The sequence below is a fragment of the Rhinatrema bivittatum genome, chromosome 11, assembly GCF_901001135.1.
Source record: "Rhinatrema bivittatum chromosome 11, aRhiBiv1.1, whole genome shotgun sequence".
Taxonomy (NCBI): Eukaryota; Metazoa; Chordata; class Amphibia; order Gymnophiona; family Rhinatrematidae; genus Rhinatrema; species Rhinatrema bivittatum.
The window spans coordinates 74,936,864-74,958,655 of record NC_042625.1 but is presented as its reverse complement, the minus strand read 5'-3'; the positions used below and the strand labels follow the sequence as shown (position 1 = coordinate 74,958,655).

At 41.3% G+C, this 21,792-nt stretch overlaps 1 protein-coding gene across 1 annotated transcript in view; it reads left to right on the top strand.

The window, feature by feature from the left end:
• The window catches only part of LOC115073027 (cytochrome P450 2C19-like), a 40,324-nt gene extending 20,512 nt beyond the window's left edge, over positions 1-19,812 (top strand). The window contains exons 6-9 of the mRNA XM_029571139.1: positions 7,467-7,608; positions 11,493-11,680; positions 12,917-13,058; positions 18,869-19,812. Of these exons, the coding sequence (XP_029426999.1) occupies positions 7,467-7,608; positions 11,493-11,680; positions 12,917-13,058; positions 18,869-19,050 (654 nt within the window). The 3' untranslated portion in view covers positions 19,051-19,812. The remainder of the gene's footprint in view (positions 1-7,466; positions 7,609-11,492; positions 11,681-12,916; positions 13,059-18,868) is intronic.
• Positions 19,813-21,792: the final 1,980 nt, after the last annotated feature.

The following is a 21,792-nucleotide window of genomic DNA, read 5'->3' as shown; positions in this document are numbered from 1 at the left end:
GCCCCTGCACATTAGAATCAGGTGCTCTGTACAGTTCTTTTGGATCTTATCTGTCTGTGTAGTGGTATGAGATTGGGTGTGCTCAGCACTTGCATAATAGGATTAGAGATCCTGTATATGATACTATACGTGCATGTGTGTTGAGAGATCCCCTAGAATTAGATACCTCAGGCAAAACTTCATGGAGAAATTACTACTTACCTGATAAGTTCATTTTATTTAATGAAAATAGGTGGATGCACACCACTGGGTTATGCACCTCTATTAGCAGATGGAGATGGAGCAAAGCTGGCATCACGGTATATATATACACTAGGGATGTGAATCATTTTTGAATGATTAAAATTATCGTCAGATAATTTTTTTTTTTTTTTTTTTTAATTTTTTATTTCTCAAGTTTTCAAAAAATATACAATAGATCATTGTATCGGAAAATACAGAAATTATATAATTAATAGTGGGCCTTTCCTGCCCTTAACATCAGAAACAAAATCAAAATTTCTTATTAACAAATATCGTTTTCTTATTACATAGGAAATTTTGAGGGGGGGAAAGGAAACTAATTTACGAGGAGTAATCAAAAGAAACAATTACAAATTACTAGCCCTGTAACTACCGCCTTTACACATCGACCTCATTACAACTCCTCAGGTGGTCTCCTACCAGATAAGAAATCCTTCAGCTGGACTGGTAAAAAGAAAATATATGTATTACTGGCCAGTTGTATTATGCATTTGCAGGGGTAGCGTAATTTAAAACTACCCCCAGCTGCTATGGTCTCAGATCTCATAAGTAGAAATTCTTTTCTACGCTGCTGCGTAGATTTGGCTAAGTCGGGAAATACCCGAACAAGGCCTCCACAAAAGGAAACATTTATATTTTTAAAATAATTCCTCATTATCAAAGATACAGCTGTTTCTTCAAAAACGTCAGATAATTTTAAAATCGTCCAAAATCGTTAGAGTGCACGATACAATACAAATGCCCCCGATTTATCGTCAGGGGCATTTGTATTGTATCGTTAAATAGGGCACGGGAATTATTTGGGGGAGGGCGGGAAAACCGGCACACCAAAACAACCCTAAAACCCACCCCGAACCTTTAAAACAAATCCCCCACCCTCCCGAATCCCCCCAAAATGTTTTAAATTACCTGGGGTCCAGTGGGGGGGTCCCGGCGCGATCTCTGCTCTCTGGCCACGGCTGCGTTAAGAGAAATGGTGCTAGTGGCCCTTTGCCCTTATCATGTGACAGGGCAAAGGTAGCGCCGGTGCCATTTTGGTTCCTGGCTCCCGATGTCACTCGTGCAGGAGATCGCTCCCGGACCCTCGCTGGACCCCCAGGGACTTTTGGCCAGCTTGGGGGGGCCTCCTGACCCCCACAAGACTTGCCAAAAGTCCAGCGGGGGTCCGGGAGCGACCTCCTACACGCGGGCCGTATTGCCAAAATTCAAAATGGCGCCGGCGCTACCTTTGCCCTCACTATGTCATACGGGCGACGCTGGTGGGGGGCGGGGGGGTGGTCAGACAGAGGGTCTCCACAATCTCCCCCCCCCCCCCCCCGAAATGAGAAATCAAACCAAACCAAAAATAAGAACATAAGAAAATGCCATACTGGGTCAGACCAAGGGTCCATCAAGCCCAGCATCCTGTTTCCAACAGTGGCCAATCCAGGCCATAAGAACCTGGCAAGTACCCAAAAACTAAGTCAGTGGCTATTCTCTAAGTGAACTTAATAGCAGGTAATGGACTTCTCCTCCAAGAACTTATCCAATCCTTTTTTAAACACAGCTATACTAACTGCACTAACCACATCCTCTGGCAACAAATTCCAGAGTTTAATTGTGCGTTGAGTAAAAAAGAACTTTCTCCGATTAGTTTTAAATGTGCCACATGCTAACTTCATGGAGTGCCCCCTAGTCTTTCTATTATCCGAAAGAGTAAATAACCGATTCACATCTACCCGTTCTAGACCTCTCATGATTTTAAATCTTGGACCTGCACCCCCCTAGTCCATTTAAAAATGTTAGCCAGGGGAAATATTGGTATATGAGTTTGACTCTACTCTGTCCTATTGATCTGTGATCAGAGAAACTCTATTTATCTCCCTGTACTGTTGTTCTAATGTGAACGCACCCTGTAACTCATGGCCACTCCCATGCCATGCACGTCTCTCCCATACTTTCTCACATTTCCAAAAATACAACCTACCTTGAGTGGAGATCAAAGGCCACAGCTTTATTTGACAAACTGGTACCCAGGTGGAATTCATAAACGTCGTAACCTCTCCAACTAATCAACTAGGTTCCAGTATAGTATCCACCAATTTCCCAGAAAGGTACCCCAGCCCTAGGTCACCCAACCTGTAGGCTCTTAAACAAAAACAAGGCTACCACCACAGGCACCTAAGAGTCACAACTGGTGAGCTGCACCCAGTCCCCTTACTAACTCCATCTATGTATAACGCTAATCTTAAATACAACAAAACTGTATATATATATATATGATGTACACTAATAGCTTAAATTCAAAACAGCATCATATTTAGGAGAAATATCAATAGCTGATACCATGTAGTCTAATATGTAGGAACAGAGAAACCTCATAAAAAATGGCGGGCTTTACTCCGATAGCCCTAATTGCCGCTAGTATAATTGTGCAGTCACAGGTAGGTATTCGGACCGTCACAGGATGTTTAATCATCGGTTTCTCTGTGGTAATTTTTTTTTAGATTTTTACGTTTTCATGATTTCATTATTTTAAATCTGGTTACATTACCAGTCTAAAGGCAGTGCGATTAGCCTTTAGACTGATATTGACCTGATAGCGTTTGAACCAATACGTTCAAACGCTATCAGGACATCTATCAAACTGTAAATATTACAAACAACTTCCAGGAGACCCGACTGCGGAAATAGCTGAATTAATAGAGGAACTTTTAGAAGAGAAGTCATCTCCATTTTTGACACAGAAGGAACGCACATTTTTGAAAGTTAAATGCCCACGTATTCCTGTAATGGATGGCGTTCCCAAAGTACACAAATCTTTGGAAGACCCCCTACTGAGACCAATTGTAGCAAGTAATGGGTCTATTCTGGAACCGTTAGCCATTTTTTTGGACTTTTTTCTAAAACCTCATGTAAAATGTATGCGTTCTTTTGCTCAAGATACTACCCACGTTCTAAAAAAATTGGAGGAATACACCATCCTTCCAAAATCCACCTTGTTAATGACTATGGATGTAGTATCACTCTACACCAATGTATCTCATGCCACAGCTTTACTTACTATTGAAGAATGCCTCAAAGATTCCATGGTGGGCTCACAAATCCCCTTTAGCTTTGTTTTCAAGATAGCTAAATTAGTCATTCAAAAAAATAATTTTTCATTTTTGGATACATTTTACCTGCAAATTCACGGTATAGCCATGGGCTCGTCAGCAGCCCCATCCATAGCGAACCTTGTTATGGATAGATTAGAAAGACTGCATATATATGAGTCCATGTGGTTTAAAAACATCTTGTTATGGATAAGGTACATTGATGACCTATTGATTTTTTGGACAAAGGAACAATCCTTGCTGCAAGCATTTGTACAGTGGATCAATATGATTGATGAGGATTTAAAATTTACAGTTCAATACAGTAGTGAAAAAATAGCATTTTTGGACATCCAAATTTTGATTCAAAATTCCCAACTCCAGACCACTGTTTATCACAAGGAGATTGAAAGAAATAATTTGCTAATGTACCATAGTTTCCACCCTAGGGCATTTAAAAATGGACTCCCAGTTAGGCAATTTTTCAGGATGAGACGATTGTGTTCTTCAGATAAAGATTTCAAAGTTCAAGCAGGTATATTAGCCTCCAGATTTCGTGCCCGTGGCTATCCTTATTCTTCAGTCTATAAAGCCTACAAAAGAGCGTGGCATTCTCCACGCCCGACCCTTTTGCAATATAAGGAGAAAGAACCTGTATCTATGGATATTTGTGTGTTGACCCATACAGATAAATCCTATCTCATTATGGAAAGCATTAAAAAACACTGGCATATCCTTCAATTACATTCAATTTTTGCTGACCCGCCACTTTTTGCATACCAGCGCAGTAAAAGTTTTCGCGATTATGTGGTGCGAGCTGCCTCAAGTTATCAGGATCCTACACGAGTGCAAGGCTGTCATAATCAGTGCGGTCAGTGTGATATGTGTGCAACCACCATCGAGGGTCAATATTGGCAACATCCGGTGACTGGTTACAGATATAAGAAGAAATCTGTGACTACATGTAATTCGACCTCTGTTGTGTATTTAATTCAGTGCCCATGTCAGCTTCTATACGTGGGCCGTACCAGCAGAAAAATAAAAGTACGTCTTCATGAACACAGGAGCCGTCTCAATACAGCCGATATGGAGGCACCGATGGTAAGTCACTGCACTGAGTTGGGCCACACCTTTGACCAATTAAAATGGACAATTCTTGAACAAGTTGTACAAAACCCCCGTGGTGGCGATCATAATTATTTTTTAAACTACCATGAACAATGGTGGATTTTCTCATAAGCCTCTCAATCCCCACAGGGACTTAATGATTCAGTAGAATGGTCCTCGTTGATCTAGCTTTGGATTGGTTTCTAGTCTACTGAACCTTATTCTCTGATTGGTTCCTTTCTAAGATGCAAGCAGGTTTAAAACAACCTTTGAAAATGGCGGATCCAGTTGTCAGGTTAAAGCTGCAACCAAGTAGCAGATGTGATCATTGGGCAGACTTTGGAATCATATGTATATATTAGATAGCAGCGGTAATTGTTCATATGTCTGCACAAACTTAGTAAACTATGTCATTTTTAAACCTAGATTTGGCAATCTCCGGCCCCTGAGGAAGCTGACAGAAACACGAGCCGTGTCGGGCCAGGGCCAGTTTGATATTCCGGCTGCATATACTCTGCTACGATAAGTGTAATCGCACTGCCTTTAGACTGGTAATGTAACCAGATTTAAAATAATGAAATCATGAAAACGTAAAAATCTCAAAAAAAATTACCACAGAGAAACCGATGATTAAACATCCTGTGATGGTCCAAATACTTACCTGTGACTGCACAATTATACTAGTGACAATTAGGACTATCGGAGTAAAGCCCGCCATTTTTTATGAGGTTTCTCTGTTCCTACATATTAGACTACATGGTATCAGCTATTGATAATTAACGCTAATCTTAGGCACAGATACCAGCAAGCTCTGGTACCCTGCCACCGAGCTGCGGCAAAGTCAATGCTGAACATACATTCTTAGCCAGCCAATTTTGATGTAAACTCTTTTTTGAAGGGTGACCAGACCTACTATGGGAATGAGGGCCTGGCCTCAATATTTATTTGCTGGCCTTGGACCCACCTCCACCTTGTCACTTAAAATCTTGTTTCACTGCACTGATTAAGATTGTTAGAGATGGTTAGCGCTTCAATCGCTGACATCATGAGCTTAGCCCTAACATCTGATACTCTTCTGTCTCTCTGAGGCAGGCATCTGTCTGTCTCTTTTGAAAAAATACTTCACCCAGTCCTTAAGTCTTGCCCATTTATAGGCCGATTTCTTCACTACCTCTGTTTGCCAAGATAACCAAAATGGTTGTCCTTTCTCAGTTCAATGATTTCCTTGAGAAACATGCGAATCTTGACCAGTTTCAATTTGGGTTCCACAAATTACATAGCATAGAGACCTTACTGATGTCCAGTATGGATACCATCATCAGGGGTTTCAACAATGGCATTGAGTATATCATGGTCTTACTTGAAGTGTCTGCCACTTTCCACACCTTTAACCATGATATAAAGATTGATATTCCTTGGAAACTTTCATACCATCTACAACTTGTTCAGTTCTTTTTTATCTAACCAGGCCCAGACTTGGAAGTCACTGCTCTAATTGTAAATCAGTGGAAAGTGGAGCGCTGTCTTGGCAACTCTTTTCAATGTTTTTTCTTTCTCCAATTTGCAAGATTTTTTTCCTGTCTTGGTGTAAATTATCATGTCTACACCAACGTCATACACTTCACTAACGGTCTGACGCCTTGCAATTAGTCTCATTATGTTTACATTCAATTAATCGTTAGTTATGTCATAACAAGCTACTTTTAATTATCGCTAAAACCTAGCTTACCAATCTTAGTCAACTCCTTCCATGTAATGTTATGCTTTCCCTAGAATTTAACAGCTACACCATTCCAATTAATCCTCATATGAAGAACCTGGAGGTAATTGTTGATACTCATCTTTCTTTTATCCAGCAGATTAAAGCAGTTGTGAAATTTTCCTTCTTCAAATTTCACAGTAGAAGGAAGCTTCGCCCTCTATTAGAGCTTCACTCTTAGAGTTTCACACTGTTCTGCAGGCTTTGGTTTTAACCGGTTTGGATTACTGTAACATACTTTACACAGGGCTTCCAGGAAAGGCCTTGCATCCACTGCAACTTGTTCAGAATGCTGTGGCCCAGATCCTCACTGCAACCCCTAAAGCGGGATCACACATCACCGGTATTACGTTCATTTCACTGGTTATCTTTTAAAAAGAGGATTCAGTACTAATTACAATTAGCCACCTTGATACACAGACTTATTCTTGGAGTTACAGATTGTTGGACTAGCACATTTTTAAGGATCTATACACCCACTTGTTCACTGAAATCAGAGGGCAAGGTTTTCCTGGAAATGTCTTCCATAAAGCGGGCGCATTTAGCTACCATACGAGAGAGTTTTCTCGATTATAGGCCCAACCTTTTGGAATTTTACCCAGCGATATCTGGTCCATTGATTGCCATAGTACTTTTAAAGAGGTTTTAAAGTCCTTCCTATTTAAGAGAGCATAATATTAGGAATTAGCCATTTTGACACTGCCTAATCGGTCAGAGGCATAAAGGCAGTTTGCTGTTCCTTTCTGAGATCAGCATTATGATTACTATGTTATGGCAGGTTATGATATTTTTGTTTGTGTGTGATGATTATTTATTGCTTTACGTTCAGTCAGAGGATTGTGTATGTTTTATTTTGTAATCCGCTTTGGACCTTTGTATGAAGAGTGCGGACAATAAATTTTAATAAATAGAACTAGAACTACTCCATGTGGCACCAAGCCAAACCATCTTCTTAGCTGGAGGCCATATGGTTGAAAAGGTACAAGTCTAGCTTCCTCCCGCTTCACACCCCTTTTCTTCTATCCCACAGAGAGGGGTATGCTCTACTAACTTAAGAAAGCGGGGGTGGAAGCACGAGGCCCCTGTGATGTCTGGGGGCCCACATTATAACAACGACTATGACCTGCATGAACTGCCTTCACATAATCTCAGGGCTGCTGCTGGCTCCTTTGTCTGTCCTCCTTTGATTCTGATCTAATGCTCAGCCTTGCAATTGACTCCTTGAAGCTACTAGTAATGTCTTTCTTTAATTTGCATTATCTTTAATCCTTTTTGTCTGTCAGGAAAAAGAGAACCCCCTGAGTGAATTTTCCATGGAGAATTTAATAGTCACCACATTGGACTTATTCGGGGCTGGGACGGAGACAGTCAGCACGACCCTGAGATATGGACTCTTGATTCTTTTAAAATACCCAGATGTAGAAGGTGAGCAAGATAAGGCAGGTGATGAAACGAAGAGCAAAAAGTTGAATCTTAACAGTTCTGCCCAGACTCAGTGTCTCTCACATACAGAGCTCTGACAATCACGGAGGACTAACAGCACAGGCAGGGCAAGGAATGCATGGAATGGTCCCCTCAGCACAGGAGAAATTCACTAAGGTAGAGGAAGATAATGAATCAGCGGTGGGGAAAGGCAAGGCATAGATCCAGAGTTCAAGCAGCAAGTAAGAAAACAGGAAGACCTTGGGGAGGGGACGGGGACTAGGTGTTTTCACCTGCACATGTTTTGTATTATAAACCAAATTCAATTTCACGCATGAAATTTCCTCATTTCCAATTTGATTCCAAACTTTCTGTAGGAGTTTGTGGTAACTTGGTCTTTTGTTTTCCTGTTAAATAGCAAATTTTAGAGCCAATGAAGATTTCAAACCGACAGTCTTGAGAAGTCAAAGTTCACTTTCTGTATGCTCACTGAGTTTACAGATTTGATTTTTAGCTGGAAAATATTTCACCATACCCGGAAGTTATTTTCATGTTTCTTTTCCATCCAAATTAAAAAATAGAATCTGAGCTGTAAAAGTAGGACTAAAATTATTTTGTAGCAGTGGCTTTCCCCCCCCCCCCCCCCAGATTATGTTGAGCTACCAAACTGATAGGGTCATTCATTATTTTGCAATGTGCCGGTATCACACGCAGTATTATTTAAATTAGGGGAAGGGGAGGAGTGTGGGTGGGGATTGGGCGGAGCTATCTCCTGGCAGTGCTGCCGGAGATAATGTTTTTCACAAAAATTAAATAGATGGAGGGTAATTTTATGACAGCCTACATAGTCCTGCTTTAAAAATTAGCAAGACCACTCATACCTTAGTGCTGCATAGGTCATCGGCACATAAACATTTACAGAAATACTTAAAAAATTGAAAGTACATGTGTAAATGTTTTCCCCAGCCCCAACTCCATTCCCAGGAACGCCTATTGGCAGTATGCTTAAAAGTACGCTGAAAATCACTTCTACGTGCCCATTTGCACTTTCAATGCTTGGGGTAATTTTCAAAAAGATCATTTATGCATAAATGCTTTGAAAAAGCAATCCTAAGGGCGAATTTTCAAACGTTGAGTGCAAAAAAATTAAGACTGGCGCACATAAAATAGCACATACGCAAATACATGCTGCTTTCAAAATTGCAACTCACACACATAAATCAGGGTCCACGTCTAAGAAGATGGCGTGCCAGGCGTGTTCCGAGATGGGGGGGAGGGTCAACATTTACGCAAATGACTTGCTATTTTAAAACCCACCAAAGTGATGTGTGCAAGTCTTTTATTTGCATATTTTTACTTCTGCTCAATATCTGATGTAAGTGATCATAAACCTTGTTAAAGTGAAAAAATGACTGGGTGGAGAGTCTGGGTGCAGTAGGGGGGACTTCAGGCTGAAAAGCCAGGAGGATCTTCACAAGCTGCAGCAGGGATGGATTTAGGATTTTGCCGCCTCTAGGCACTTTTGGTGTTTTTACTCCCCCATCTTCTGTAAAGCTCTGCTACAGGGTAGCAAATCTTAACCAGCCTAATGCCCCTAAATATTTGCTGCCCTAGGCACAAATATAATGGGTGCCTATTGAGAAATCGAGCTGTGAGCTGCAGATGGATTAGGCAAAGTGGTAGAATAATTGGTAAAACTGGTAATTTCATTGCCACGCATGTATTATAAAATGCCCTGACTTAAGCAGGTAAAGGCCGACTTACGGGGAACAAAAGCATCAAATTAATGTGAGGAAAATCTACACGTGTATGCTTTTAAAATTGCAAATACAAATATGCGGGTATAAGATTTGCGCACACTTATCCGGCTAATTTCCAACTTATTTGGCTAAGTAGTGCCTTTCCTGCTACGTGGACGGGCAAATCTGAATTTATTTGGATAAGTTGCGGCACTTATCCAGCTATGTTCTGATTTATCTGGCTAAGTAGCACTTTTCAGACTTATCTGGATACATGTCACTACTTAGCCAGATAAATTGGCATTTAGCCAGATAAGTCCAAACTTGCACCGCTCGTGGTTTTTACATACATGAGCATTTGTGCGTGAATATGTACTCGTATTTTATAACCTGCACATATCTTTTCTGTGCAGGTTGTAAAATACAGTAGCAACTTTGCATGTACCCGTCTACATATGTACAGTATATGGGCATGCATGAGCAGTTTTTAAAGTTATCCTCTTAGTAAATCCAAATGTATCTATATGTAGGTGAATTGTAGCCCTTCTTGAACCTCAAAATTGGTAGAAATAATGGATGCTTTCACATGTCCATAAGCAATATCTGTGTTTAAGTAAAACTAGGTTTGAACTGTTGCATGGCTTATTCTTCACTCTTATTCCAATACTGCTGAGAAAGGCAGCCATTACAATGATGATGACATTTTCCCGTGTGAATGTACATTCACTAGGAGCTGGGCATAAACCACAGCCCATGTTTTCAGGTTGTTCCAATATCTGTGCTATTGGTTAAGGTCAAACCAGTCAAATGTTTGTTTACACATATTTATATTCCGCACATTCCCATGAATGGTTCGAAGTGGATTACAATTGATGTTTATAAAATGTGACTCAGATTGTATCCCAATGAAGGTAGACTCTGGCTCTCCATGGAAAAACTACTCTCTGGTCTTTTTACCCAAGAGACATCACTGAAGAGAAACTTTCCCATGTTTTGGAGCCAAATGGTGATTTAAAAAAATATGTGACATTCTACATCATATTATTCTTCACAACAGTGGTTATACATTTTCAAAGGAGTTTTGGTGCATAAAAGTATCATATCTCATAGCAATTTTCAAAATCCCTTTTATGCTCATGAAACCTTTTGAAAGTTTAGCCCTATGGAGTAAATTTTCAAAAGAGTTACACACATAAATCCTTTTGAACACTTCCGCCATAGGAAATTACCATTGCTAGAGTTCAGTGGTTCCCAAGTGTTTGCTGTCCAGATTCCTACCACAAACTAAAATGACCCGAACACCAGATAAGAATGGGGTGCTCTTTGCAGCTATTTTGCTACAGATATGATTCTTCATATTTCAAATGATGTATACACTTTTCTAGTTCCCATGCTTAATGCTTTTGTTTTTCCTTCTTCTCTGATCCACAATGGGGAGTTATATCCGGACTCAACTCCAGATCTTACAAAACTCATTAGAGGGTGTAGAGCCACAGTTTGTACTTGATTCTATACTGAACAAAGACAGCCAGATCAAACTGAATGAGAATCCATAAAACACTCACTACAAGTATCCCACAGTACCAGAAGAACAATTCTTGTTGGTGCTTGTTATATTGGGTTTGTCAGACCTTAATAAACCAGCAGTCTGGTAGTATAAAGATCATAAGACTCAACTGGTTTAACAGTCCCTTTTGATTGTTTTTTAAAGATATTTTTTATACAATAGTGTTCATAAAAACATATTCAGGTGCTAATAAAATTCATTGGCATTAACTTAACTGCATGTGCTAGTTCTACAGAAACCTTGACATGGTGCCGTGTTTCGAATCTGGTCTGCTTCAGGGGGTATCCCAGTTATTAACCTCTCCTATAGCACCTCCAAATTCAGGTCCTCTTCCTAGATAAATCTTTGTCATCTGATACTGAAGCTAACACACACACAGATTTATACTGACACACAGGGGAGAAACTGGAAATGACAACACCAACAACTACACATTACACAATTAGAATGCACAGTTCAAGTAATTGGGGCCATACTTGATTTGATTGCACCGTTCTGTATTAATTCAAAATGAAATAGATTCGCTCTGCCCAAAATAACTTTAACCAAGTTTGCATATTTTTTTTCATTTCCCTCAACAGCAAAAATTCATGATGAGATTGACCGTGTGATTGGTCGAAACCGTTGCCCTGCCATTGAAGATAGGAGTGCAATGCCCTACACGGAAGCCGTGATTCATGAGATCCAACGGTTCATAGATCTCATCCCACTGGGCCTCCCTCATGCCGTGGCACGAGATATTCAATTCAGGCAATATGTTATTCCCAAGGTATGGATCCCATACATTTTTACATTAAAATGCATATGATTGAAATGAAAATTCTGAATTACCAAAGTACTCCATCAAACTTTGTTACATCATTTTGATCACTGGAAGGAAATAAATTATGTAACATTTACTTTCATAGGTATAAATACAAGTTGACTAGTAGGAGATGGCCATAAGAATCATGTCCAACAAATTTAAGAATCTCTGGGTATGGAAGGCAACTACACTCCACTGACAGTCTGGCCATGACCAGTAATAATAGTCAATCAAAGATTAGTCATTCATGCTTATATACAACCATCAACCATAACCATACCAAGGCATTCTAGCAAAAAAGTACAGCAGTTCCTCACAATCATAAACCTTACTTATTAGCTGAGAAGTACACTATCTGTCTGATATTCACATTCAGCAATTACAAACCAGTTTTATTGCTTATGATGTGTTTATAGTAGCATGCCAGTGCATTTTTTTGTGGGAATCATTTACCAAGGTTGCTGATAGTGTCATATCTCACCACTGCTCTACTGTACTTTGAATCACTTCAGAGTGTAAGACAGATCAGGATAAATGACCAGTGGTAGAGAAATTCACATGGAAATGAACAAAAAGTATCCTAAGCCTTTGTAATCTCTAACTGACCACCCTACGTTCAAGTTCTTGAATTGTAGACTACATTCTATGTATTTACTATTTATCAACAGCATTTATAATTCCACAAATACAACAAGAATATTAGCCTTCAACCAAGTTTCATAAATACCCATTGTTAATTTTTCTCTTTACATATCCTTAAATCTCATCAGTAGTCAGCTAAAGATGTATCTATTTGAATGTACTAATACTTTTGCTTCAGCTAGATTGGGTAGATTATTTCAGAATCTTATCACTTGAACTCAAAAACAGCATTTCCCTTAATTTTTAAAGTAACTTTTATCCCTCACCAGTTTTAAATAATACTTTTTAATTTTATCAGATACATCTGTTTTCAACACTCCTTCTAATAAAGCCATATATGGCCTCCCTACCTACTCTAGATTGTTATAAAGTCCTGTGTTTATCTTCTTTTGTTTCTGAATTTCATTGTCTAATGGCTGGTGTATGCTTTATGTTTATTTAAATGTAGTAATCACTGACATGGCAGCACTAGGCAATGTACAAGAAAATGTTTTGTAATGTCAGATACACAAACAACTAAGTCCTCTCATTATATTTGCACTGCCCTTTGTCCTCCAGGGCACCACAATCTATCCCATGCTGAGCTCAGTCTTGCATGATCCAAAACAGTTCCAGAACCCAGAATCTTTCGACCCCAGGCACTTCTTGGATGCCAGCGGCTGCTTTAAAAGAAACGATGCTTTCATGCCTTTCTCTTCAGGTATTGGTACACATTTTTAATAATGGATATTTTTTTTTTTACCTCTCTGAAACTTGTGGTTCCTGCTTTTTAGGGAAATTGAAACCATAACCCCAAAAATGCAGAGGTCAATATTCAAAAGCTATTTAGATGGATAACTCACAATCCACTTATCTGGTAAAAAAAAAAGAGGTGATCCAGGAAGGAGTAAAGTTATCCAGCTAACCAGGCTGATTTTCAGTTAGTCCTGCCTTATGTGGCCGGATAATTTGCTACTTATCCATATATCTTCAGAAGATATCTGGGTAAGCAGTGCTGGGAAATTCAATCAAAAACAAACCAACCATGAATGACAATGGCCTTTGGCCCAATTTCCTCCCCCAAACCACATTTTACTGATGCTCCTTGCACCCCTCACCTCACATCTCCTCCTAAATCTCCGAAATGACCCACGGCCCACTGCTGACCCTTCACCGCTGAAGCCCCTTTCCAGACTGAAATTAACTGTTGCCGACAAACACTCCTCCTCTCCACCTTCCCGCCATCTAAATAAGCAACTCCCCCCCATCCACGGCCCCCTGGACTCCTCGACCATCCCCCATAACCCTAAAAGTCTCTGCTGGGAGCAGGGTCCAGACTTACCGGGGGAAGGATTTGGAGGCTCAACAGCAGGACAATGGCTCATTTCTGAGATTTAAGAGGGGATGGGGGTAAAAGGGCATCAGTGAAATTTGGTTGGTGGGGAGGGGGGGAGCCACAGGCTCCTGTACATCTTTTCTTTTTTTGACTTTCCCAGCACTACTTACCCAGATATCTTTTGAAGACACAAGGCCAGATAACTTAAAATCCTAAGGGGTGGATTTTCAAACCCATGTGCGCTCGGCCATGTGTACGCGATTCCCGGCGCATGCACATGGACGCAGCTACTATACAACTTGCGTGCGCATGTTATAAAATAGGATTCCCGTGCGCACATGAGCGCCAGATTTTAATATCCGTGTCATCTTATGCAGGTGGGTGGCCTCCTCCTCACGCGGAAGGGGTGATTTTGTAAATTATGCGCGGCGAAGGGAGTAGGGCTTCCTCAGTTCCCTCCCCCAACCCTACCCTTCCTCCCTCTTCTCCTCTCCTCCCCGATTCCTAAACTAAGCCTACCTATCCCCAATTTTTTTAATTTTTTACCTTACTGCACCTTTGGAGCAATAGCAACTTCCACGCACCAACCAGCTGCCAGCGCATGATTCCCTGGGACAGCGTCTAATGGCGCTGTCCTGGCCCGCCCGCCAATCTAGCCGGTGACTGAATATGGTCTTTATAATTGCAAAGTAAGCAGGTACTTTTGTACCTGTACCAGATTTCAAAGAGAAACTATCCAGGTCATTTATCTTGGAATATTTGCTGCAGGTAGATGAGTTCAAATGTACCTGTATACTTTCCCCCTGCTATTGTAATATTGGGATTACAGGGGAGAGGCTATGTGCACATAATTGCAAATTCAATTATACAAGCCTAAAGTAGTTAACTCCTCTGACTGAAACACACCCAGGACAATACCTTTTTTTTTTAGGTGGGTAAAAATTTTGCAAAGGCAAAATTTTCATTTAAGTTTGCTCATTTGTTTCATAGGTCACCTCCATTCGTTACGTTAGTTTCAAACAAAAAAAAAATCATTTTTTCATTTGTTTCCAATTAAAGTCAATGGAAGAAGCAATGCAGCCTATTTTGAGCTTCAATATTAGGATTTTCTAATCAGTTCTGATGAAACTTGTGGATACACAACATCAAGGCATAAAGACTGTGGCAAAGTGGCATGAATAGCCTAAGGCACCATAAAGGGCCAAAGGGTACAAGAAGCAGCAGGAGTTTTCCAAAACACTGTCAGAGGAGCAAAGCAGCAGCAAGAACACCCTAAGTCTTCAAAGAGGGCACTGATAACAGTGGCACAAACCCACAAAGGTAGCACGAAAGGGGTAAAGTGGCACCCAATCATTTTGTGAACATCTTTAGCTTTATTATTCCCATGAAGGGCTAACAAAGTTTCCAAGGTGTAGAATAATCCCCAGGAACTGATGAGGGATGAAGCAGCACAGAATGGCATTAAGATACGAAAGCACTGTGAGAGGTGCATAGAAGCCATCCAGACTGGCATAAACATCCCAAAGTGTAGAGCCTTGTGTTTGGCAGCAAGTTAGAGTGTCATAAAAAAAACCCCCACGATGTGAAAACTGTGATAGGGCATAAGGGCTGCGTGTCAGAAAGGCCTCCGAGGTGCAGCAAGCCAGAGTGGCAGAAAGAACCCCAAGGTGGTATAACAGGGGTATGGCACCGAGCCAGAGTGGCAGAAAGAACCCCAAGGTGGTATAACAGGGGTATGGCACCGAGCCAGAGTGGCAGAAAGAACCCCAAGGTGGTATAACAGGGGTATGGCACCGAGCCAGAGTGGCAGAAAGAACCCCAAGGTGGTATAACAGGGGTACGGCACCGAGACAGAGTGGCAGAAAGAACCCCAAGGTGGTATAACAGGGGTATGGCACCGAGCCAGAGTGGCAGAAAGAACCCCAAGGTGGTATAACAGGGGTACGGCACCGAGCCAGAGTGGCAGAAAGAACCCCAAGGTGGTATAACAGGGGTACGGCACCGAGCCAGAGTGGCAGAAAGAACCCCAAGGTGGTATAACAGGGGTATGGCACCGAGACAGAGTGGCAGAAAGAACCCCAAGATGTAGCATGAGTGGTATAGCTGGAAGGAAGAGTGGCCGCATGATTTCCAAGGTGTAGCATCAAGACCACTCATTTCAGCAGGCAGAGTGGCAATAGGACCCTCAAGCCGTAGTGTCAGGAGCAGGGCAGCAAGACAGAATGGGGTCAAATTTAAGTCCTGCGCACGGTTCCTGGCAAGTGCACATGGATGTGCCAATTTTATAACATGGGCGCCGGCGAGCGTGTGTTATAAAATCCGATGGCTGCGCGCATATGTGTGCCGGATTTTAAAATCCATGCGCGCATGTGCGGGCGGCCTGTGACTTGCGCATGTAGGGGGGAATTTTACAAAGCAATGTGCAGCGACGCGAGTAGGGCTTCCCCAGTTCCCTTTACCCCTATCTAACCTTCCTACATTTTCCCCTCTCCTCCCCAACCCCTACCTAACTATTAGATTTTTAAAACTTTTTTTACCTTATTGCTCCTTCGGAGCAGCAGTAGATTCCACGTGCTGGCCAACTGCTGGTGCACGCTTCTCCGGGACAGCAGCTAATGGTGCTATCCTGGCCCACCCCCGCCCCACCCCTCACCGCCCAGACCACACACCCCCACCCGCCCCTTTGTAGAAGCCCGGCACTTTGGTGTATAACGGGGTTTGCGCGTGTGTTCGGGCCCTTCCAAAAATGTGTATGGTATGAGCAAGGCACGACCTCACGCGTAACCCCCCCCCCCCCCCACCCATTCTAACACTCAGCCCTTTTAAAATTGAGCTGAATGTTAGCAAGATGCTCAAGTATAGCGTCAGGGATATAGCAGCAAGGTAGAGTGGTATCAAGACCCCTAATGTGTAGAGTCTGGGATATAGCAGGAAGGCTGAAGGGTGGCAAGACCCATAAGGTGTATCAGCAGGAGGACATTAATTGGTCCTCCATCCTGTCTACTTGTACTCTTCCCCTCCCTCGGCTTCTTACCCTGGAATTTTTTTAGCTGCTGTATGTATTATTAGTCTTACTGCAGTATTTTTCAATGGACCATAGACTTGCTTGGGAAACATAAACAAATGAAACTAAATTTTCGTTTAATTCATGGTCATCCTCATTAATTTCAGGGGGGGGGGGGGCCACAAATGAAATAAAAATGGTCTCATTTGTTGCATTTTACCCATTTGTTTCAAACAAACGTGTATCCCTAAAAAGTACACACATTATACATGCATATATTTTACCGGTTAAGGGGACTTCAGTTTTCACATAGCAGGTCTTCTTAAGTAACTCTCCAAATTACATAGGTAGAACCACCCTCTCTTGCCACACCCATCATCCTTAGCCTCCGCTTTCCTTTTATAGATTGTTTCTGGGCAGAGGCCTGATTTTTTGCAGCTTTAATAGTTAATTAGATCAACTGCTATTTGACTTCAAGTGAAACCCGTATATAATCATTCTCTTTCAAGAGCCCTACCCACTTCAGTGGCGGAATATTTTTTTCTAACTTCATTTAAGTACATGAGAACATGAAAACATAAGAAGTGCCATACTGGGTTAGACCTAAGGCCCCTCAGGCCCAGCATATCGTCTCTGACAGTGGCTATCCGAATCGCAAGTATCCAGAAGGATCCCAACGAATAGTTCCAATCCTTCTTGCTCATAGCCAAGGATAAACAGTGGCTTTCCCAATCTAAATGGTTAATAATGGTTTATGGGCTTTTTCTCCAGGAACTGTTGAAACTTTGTTTCAACCCAACTGCACTAACTGCTTTCACCACATCTTCTGGCAACAAGTTTCACAGTTTAATTGTGTACTGAATGAAAAAAATACCTTTTTCAGTTTCCTTTAAATGTGCTATTTGCTTCATGGAATGGCCTCTAGTTGTAGTACTATTTGAAAGGGTAAATACTGTAACTGTTCCCTGCTTATCTATACTATTGTAAATCGCTTTGATCAGTATTAATACTGGTAAAACGGTATATAAATATGCTAAATAAATAAAATAAATAAATAAATAAATAAATAAATAAAAAGACTTCCTCTTATCTCCTCTTAGTCTTCTCTTCTTCAGGCTGAAGAGCCTAACCTCATTAAGTTTTCCTCATAGGGGAGCTGTTCCATCACCTTTATCATTTTTGTCATCCTTCCCTGTACCTTTTCTAATTCCACTATAGCGTTTTTAAGATGGGCTGACTGGAAATGCACACAAATACTCAAAGTGCCATTGCACTATGACTTGGTACAGATGCATTATGCTATCTTCTGTTTTATTTTCAATTCCTTTCCTAATAATATTTGCTTTTTTTTAAACTACTGCCATGCACTGGGTCAATGATTTCAAAGTGTTGTCCGCTATGATTCCAAGACCCAAAGTGCCCCTTCCTCAATTAACCCCACCTGTAACCCACCTGGTCTAGTTCTGCCCAGTCATGGCTTCACGGTTTTAATTCAATGCTCTCTAATGTGTTTTTTTGTTTGTCTAGCTTGTCAGTCTGTCTTGAACAGACTGTAAGCTCCAAGGAACAGAGGCTGTTTCATAGGGAGGATAATTTGCACAGACATTTCTGTGGGTAAAACAGTGGGTTTTTAGTAAATTGCCCTCTCCATGTGCAGGTAAAGTGATGAGCGCAGCGACACTACACGCAGAATTGTACCCACAGCATAAAGAAGCATTCTGGGGGGAGGAGGGTTGGGAGAGGGGATTTCACTTACACTCATAGTTTGGAATTTTCTGAAGCATGCATGTAAGTTTTCTCGGAAAAACTATCTGTATATCTTAAATATTTAAATGTGAGAGGGTAGTTCTTTTGGGATAATTTTCAGAGTGAAAGTATGCGTGTGCTTTCACTTTGCAAATTGGTGCAAAGCCCACAGGTAAATGTGATCCACGGACTTTGCACCAATGTGGGCAATTACAAAATTACCCCCATGTGTATCTGTTTAACACTGCATGCATTTGGTATCCTCTGTGCAAATGATGATGATAATAACAACAAAATAACAATAACCTTTGAAAACTGTCCTTTCTGAACTACTACAAAGCAGAACATGATGCGAATCTTCCTGTTGAAATAATAATAATAATACTGAGTAGCCTTATCTCGAACTTAACCAAACTTCTTTGCCATGCTCTGCTCTCATTTGCAGGCAGACGGATCTGTCTGGGTGAGGGCCTGGCCCGCATGGAGATCTTCCTGTTCCTCACCGCCATCCTGCAGAATTTCGACTTAAAGGCTCTTGTTGACCCAAAGGAAATCGATCTGAGCCCAGAAATGAGTGGCTTCAGTAACATACCGCGGCCGTACCAGCTCTGCCTCCTCCCTCGCTAATGCGGCCGATGGGGTCTTCACTGAACTCTCAAAGGACTCAGCCGTACCGAAAGACTGAAATCCCTGGTGTACGCAGCTCTGTTACGTCACATCACTTTGCTTCCGGAGGCTCCATGGGTAATATATAGCTTGAAAAAGCTCAGAAACTTTGGAGCCAGCCTTCCCCTGATTGCCTTTGAGCATTTTTTACATCGTCCCCTCCTGGGAAGGTGATGAAGCATTGTGGGCTAATACTGTAACAGTAAAAATATTTTCTTTCTGACCCATACCTTGACAATAATCTAAAGTCGGTGATTATTCCCCAAAGAATCTAATAATATCAAACCCTTCCTCTAAATAAATACGTCCAATTATCTTTTGATCTATTAAAGCCAGGACTGCCTTCAGTGGCATTGTGCTCCCAAAGGTTTGCGGTGAGATGAGGAAGGGGGGGGTGGGGGGTGTCTCTTTTCAAAGTAAATGCCCATGTAACTTAAAGAGTTAAGCAAGTGGATGCTCTCCACCAACAGACGGGTGGATTTTCATTCACAATCTACCTGCCTAGTTTGTGACTGAAAATCCAAATAAAGCTATGTGGGTCAATCTACCCTGATATATGACTTGCTTACAGGTGGGCCGATGCAATAAAAGACGCACCAAGAAAATGCGCCAAGAAAATGCGTGCAATTCTTAGAGAAAGTGGAAATGTGATTATCTTTTCATTTGATCTAAGGTCTCTATATTTAGTATCAGTCAAATAAAGACGCATTACCCAGTTTGGAACCTCATTGTGCTCTTATTTCAGTGTAAAAGTTAGGGATGTCACATTTATAATACCCTTGAACTTTGAGGGTCAGAGTTTTAGCTTCAATCTCCAAACTCTGGTTTTCTTCGGACATCAGAAAAAGTAAAAGAGAGAAAGAACGAGACAGAGAGAATGAACAAAAAAAAAACACATTTACAAAAGCAGAGAATTAGAAAAAAGAGAGACAGTACAGTTAAGCCAGAAAATCAAGCCAAAGGCACCAATGGTTGGGAACTTTTATTGCCTAGCAGAGAATATTAATAACTCATCACGGTGAAATATCCTGGGGCCTGGTTCAAAGTCTGAAGTGGATTTATCTCCCACATAGAATTACATGATGGGAACAGCTGGATTTTGTTGGCTGATTTGTTTGTTTCTGCTACGTTATTGCTTCTTTTCTATGCAGAGCATTCCCACCATCTTCAGCCTTTAGTGTTGGTGCCAAAAATATTTTATGGTAACAAAATTTAAAAGGGGGTATTTGTTGACAGGGTTTTGGCACATAAATCAGATTTTCAATATTATCTGGAAAGTTGAGTGAAGTATGTGTGCAACTCAAGCATACGTGTACATTTCCCCCCCACTTGCACTAGTGGGCATTCCAGGGGGTGGAGTTAGGGCACGTACATGCACGCTTTTGATTTCTGAAAGTATGTGCATAAATTCACATACAAGATAGCAGGTAATTTTCAAAAGTGTACATGCATAAAAGGGCATTTTGAAAATTACCCATGGGGGTTGTACGTGCAGAAGTGATTTGATAATTAGGGTCAAAATCCGCATGTTCATAGCATAGGTGGACATCATCTCTTCTCTTTGGAAGGGAAACCTATCCCAGATTTCTTGCTCTATTCAGAATCACCCCTATTTGTGAAGAAGTGGAAGTATACTTTAGAGCGGTCCAAGCTCCTAAGAGTGTGTCTATGCAGCTGCTGGAGAGGTTCTGCATTCAGGTAAGAATAGGAATCACTTCTAAAGTCCACATGGAGAGAATTTTCAGAGAAGAAATCGATAGAGTAAGAAGGATCTCCTTCTGGCTCAGAGGAACTGCCCTGTATTATTAGAGGAGGAGAATATTATCAAAAGTTACCAAAAGGTGGAGTCCCAGACACTAAGAGTATCCTGATAGGAGACTGGGAGTCAGAGGAAGCCCCTACTGCAGATCGATGAATTGCATTTGTAACTTTTTGGAATTGTATTTCTGTTATGGATGTCACCAGAAGATGTACATTTTGCCAAATTATTATCATTTCACAAATACTTCCGTAAACTTTTATTTTTTGAATAATCCCAAGTTATTGTGGCATGCATTGTGTTTTTACTGCAAGAAACAAAGAAGTCCAGTGTGCTAATAGCCCTGAAGCAGGTTTTACCCCTTTTAGAAGAACCCCAGGAGCCCCATGGGGTTCTTCTAAAAGACTCCTAACTGTTTCTGTGTATCAAGAAGAGAGTGGAACAGGGGTTACATAAATAAATAAATGACTTTTGAAAATTGCCTTCAATGAGATTATATTCAAGGACCCAATTTTATTGTTGGATTCTGTAAGTGATTTTTTTCCCGCCTTTATTTAACATTTTCAATAACCATACAACATTAAACCTAGGGTAAGTGAGACCCACATTTGCATAGCAGAATTGGAGACATAGACCTCTCTACAACAGGAATATGTATACAATCACTGCATCTCTAGAGATATACAGAAATCTCAAAGCTGATACAAATAAGAAATCTCAAAGCTGATACAAATAAGAATAAGAATACCCTCCCACTCGTGCAGCCCCCCCCCCCCCCCCCACCCCCCTATCCCTCGGAGCAGGTCAAGTCTCTGCAATAATCCTTGTAAAACATTGGTAGTCCCATAGGCCAAGCAGACAATTAATCCAGTGATCCCTTTGTCGCAACGACGGCTCTGCAGTACTGCATCCGAGGAGGGGCCTCCCGGCCACAAACCTAGTAG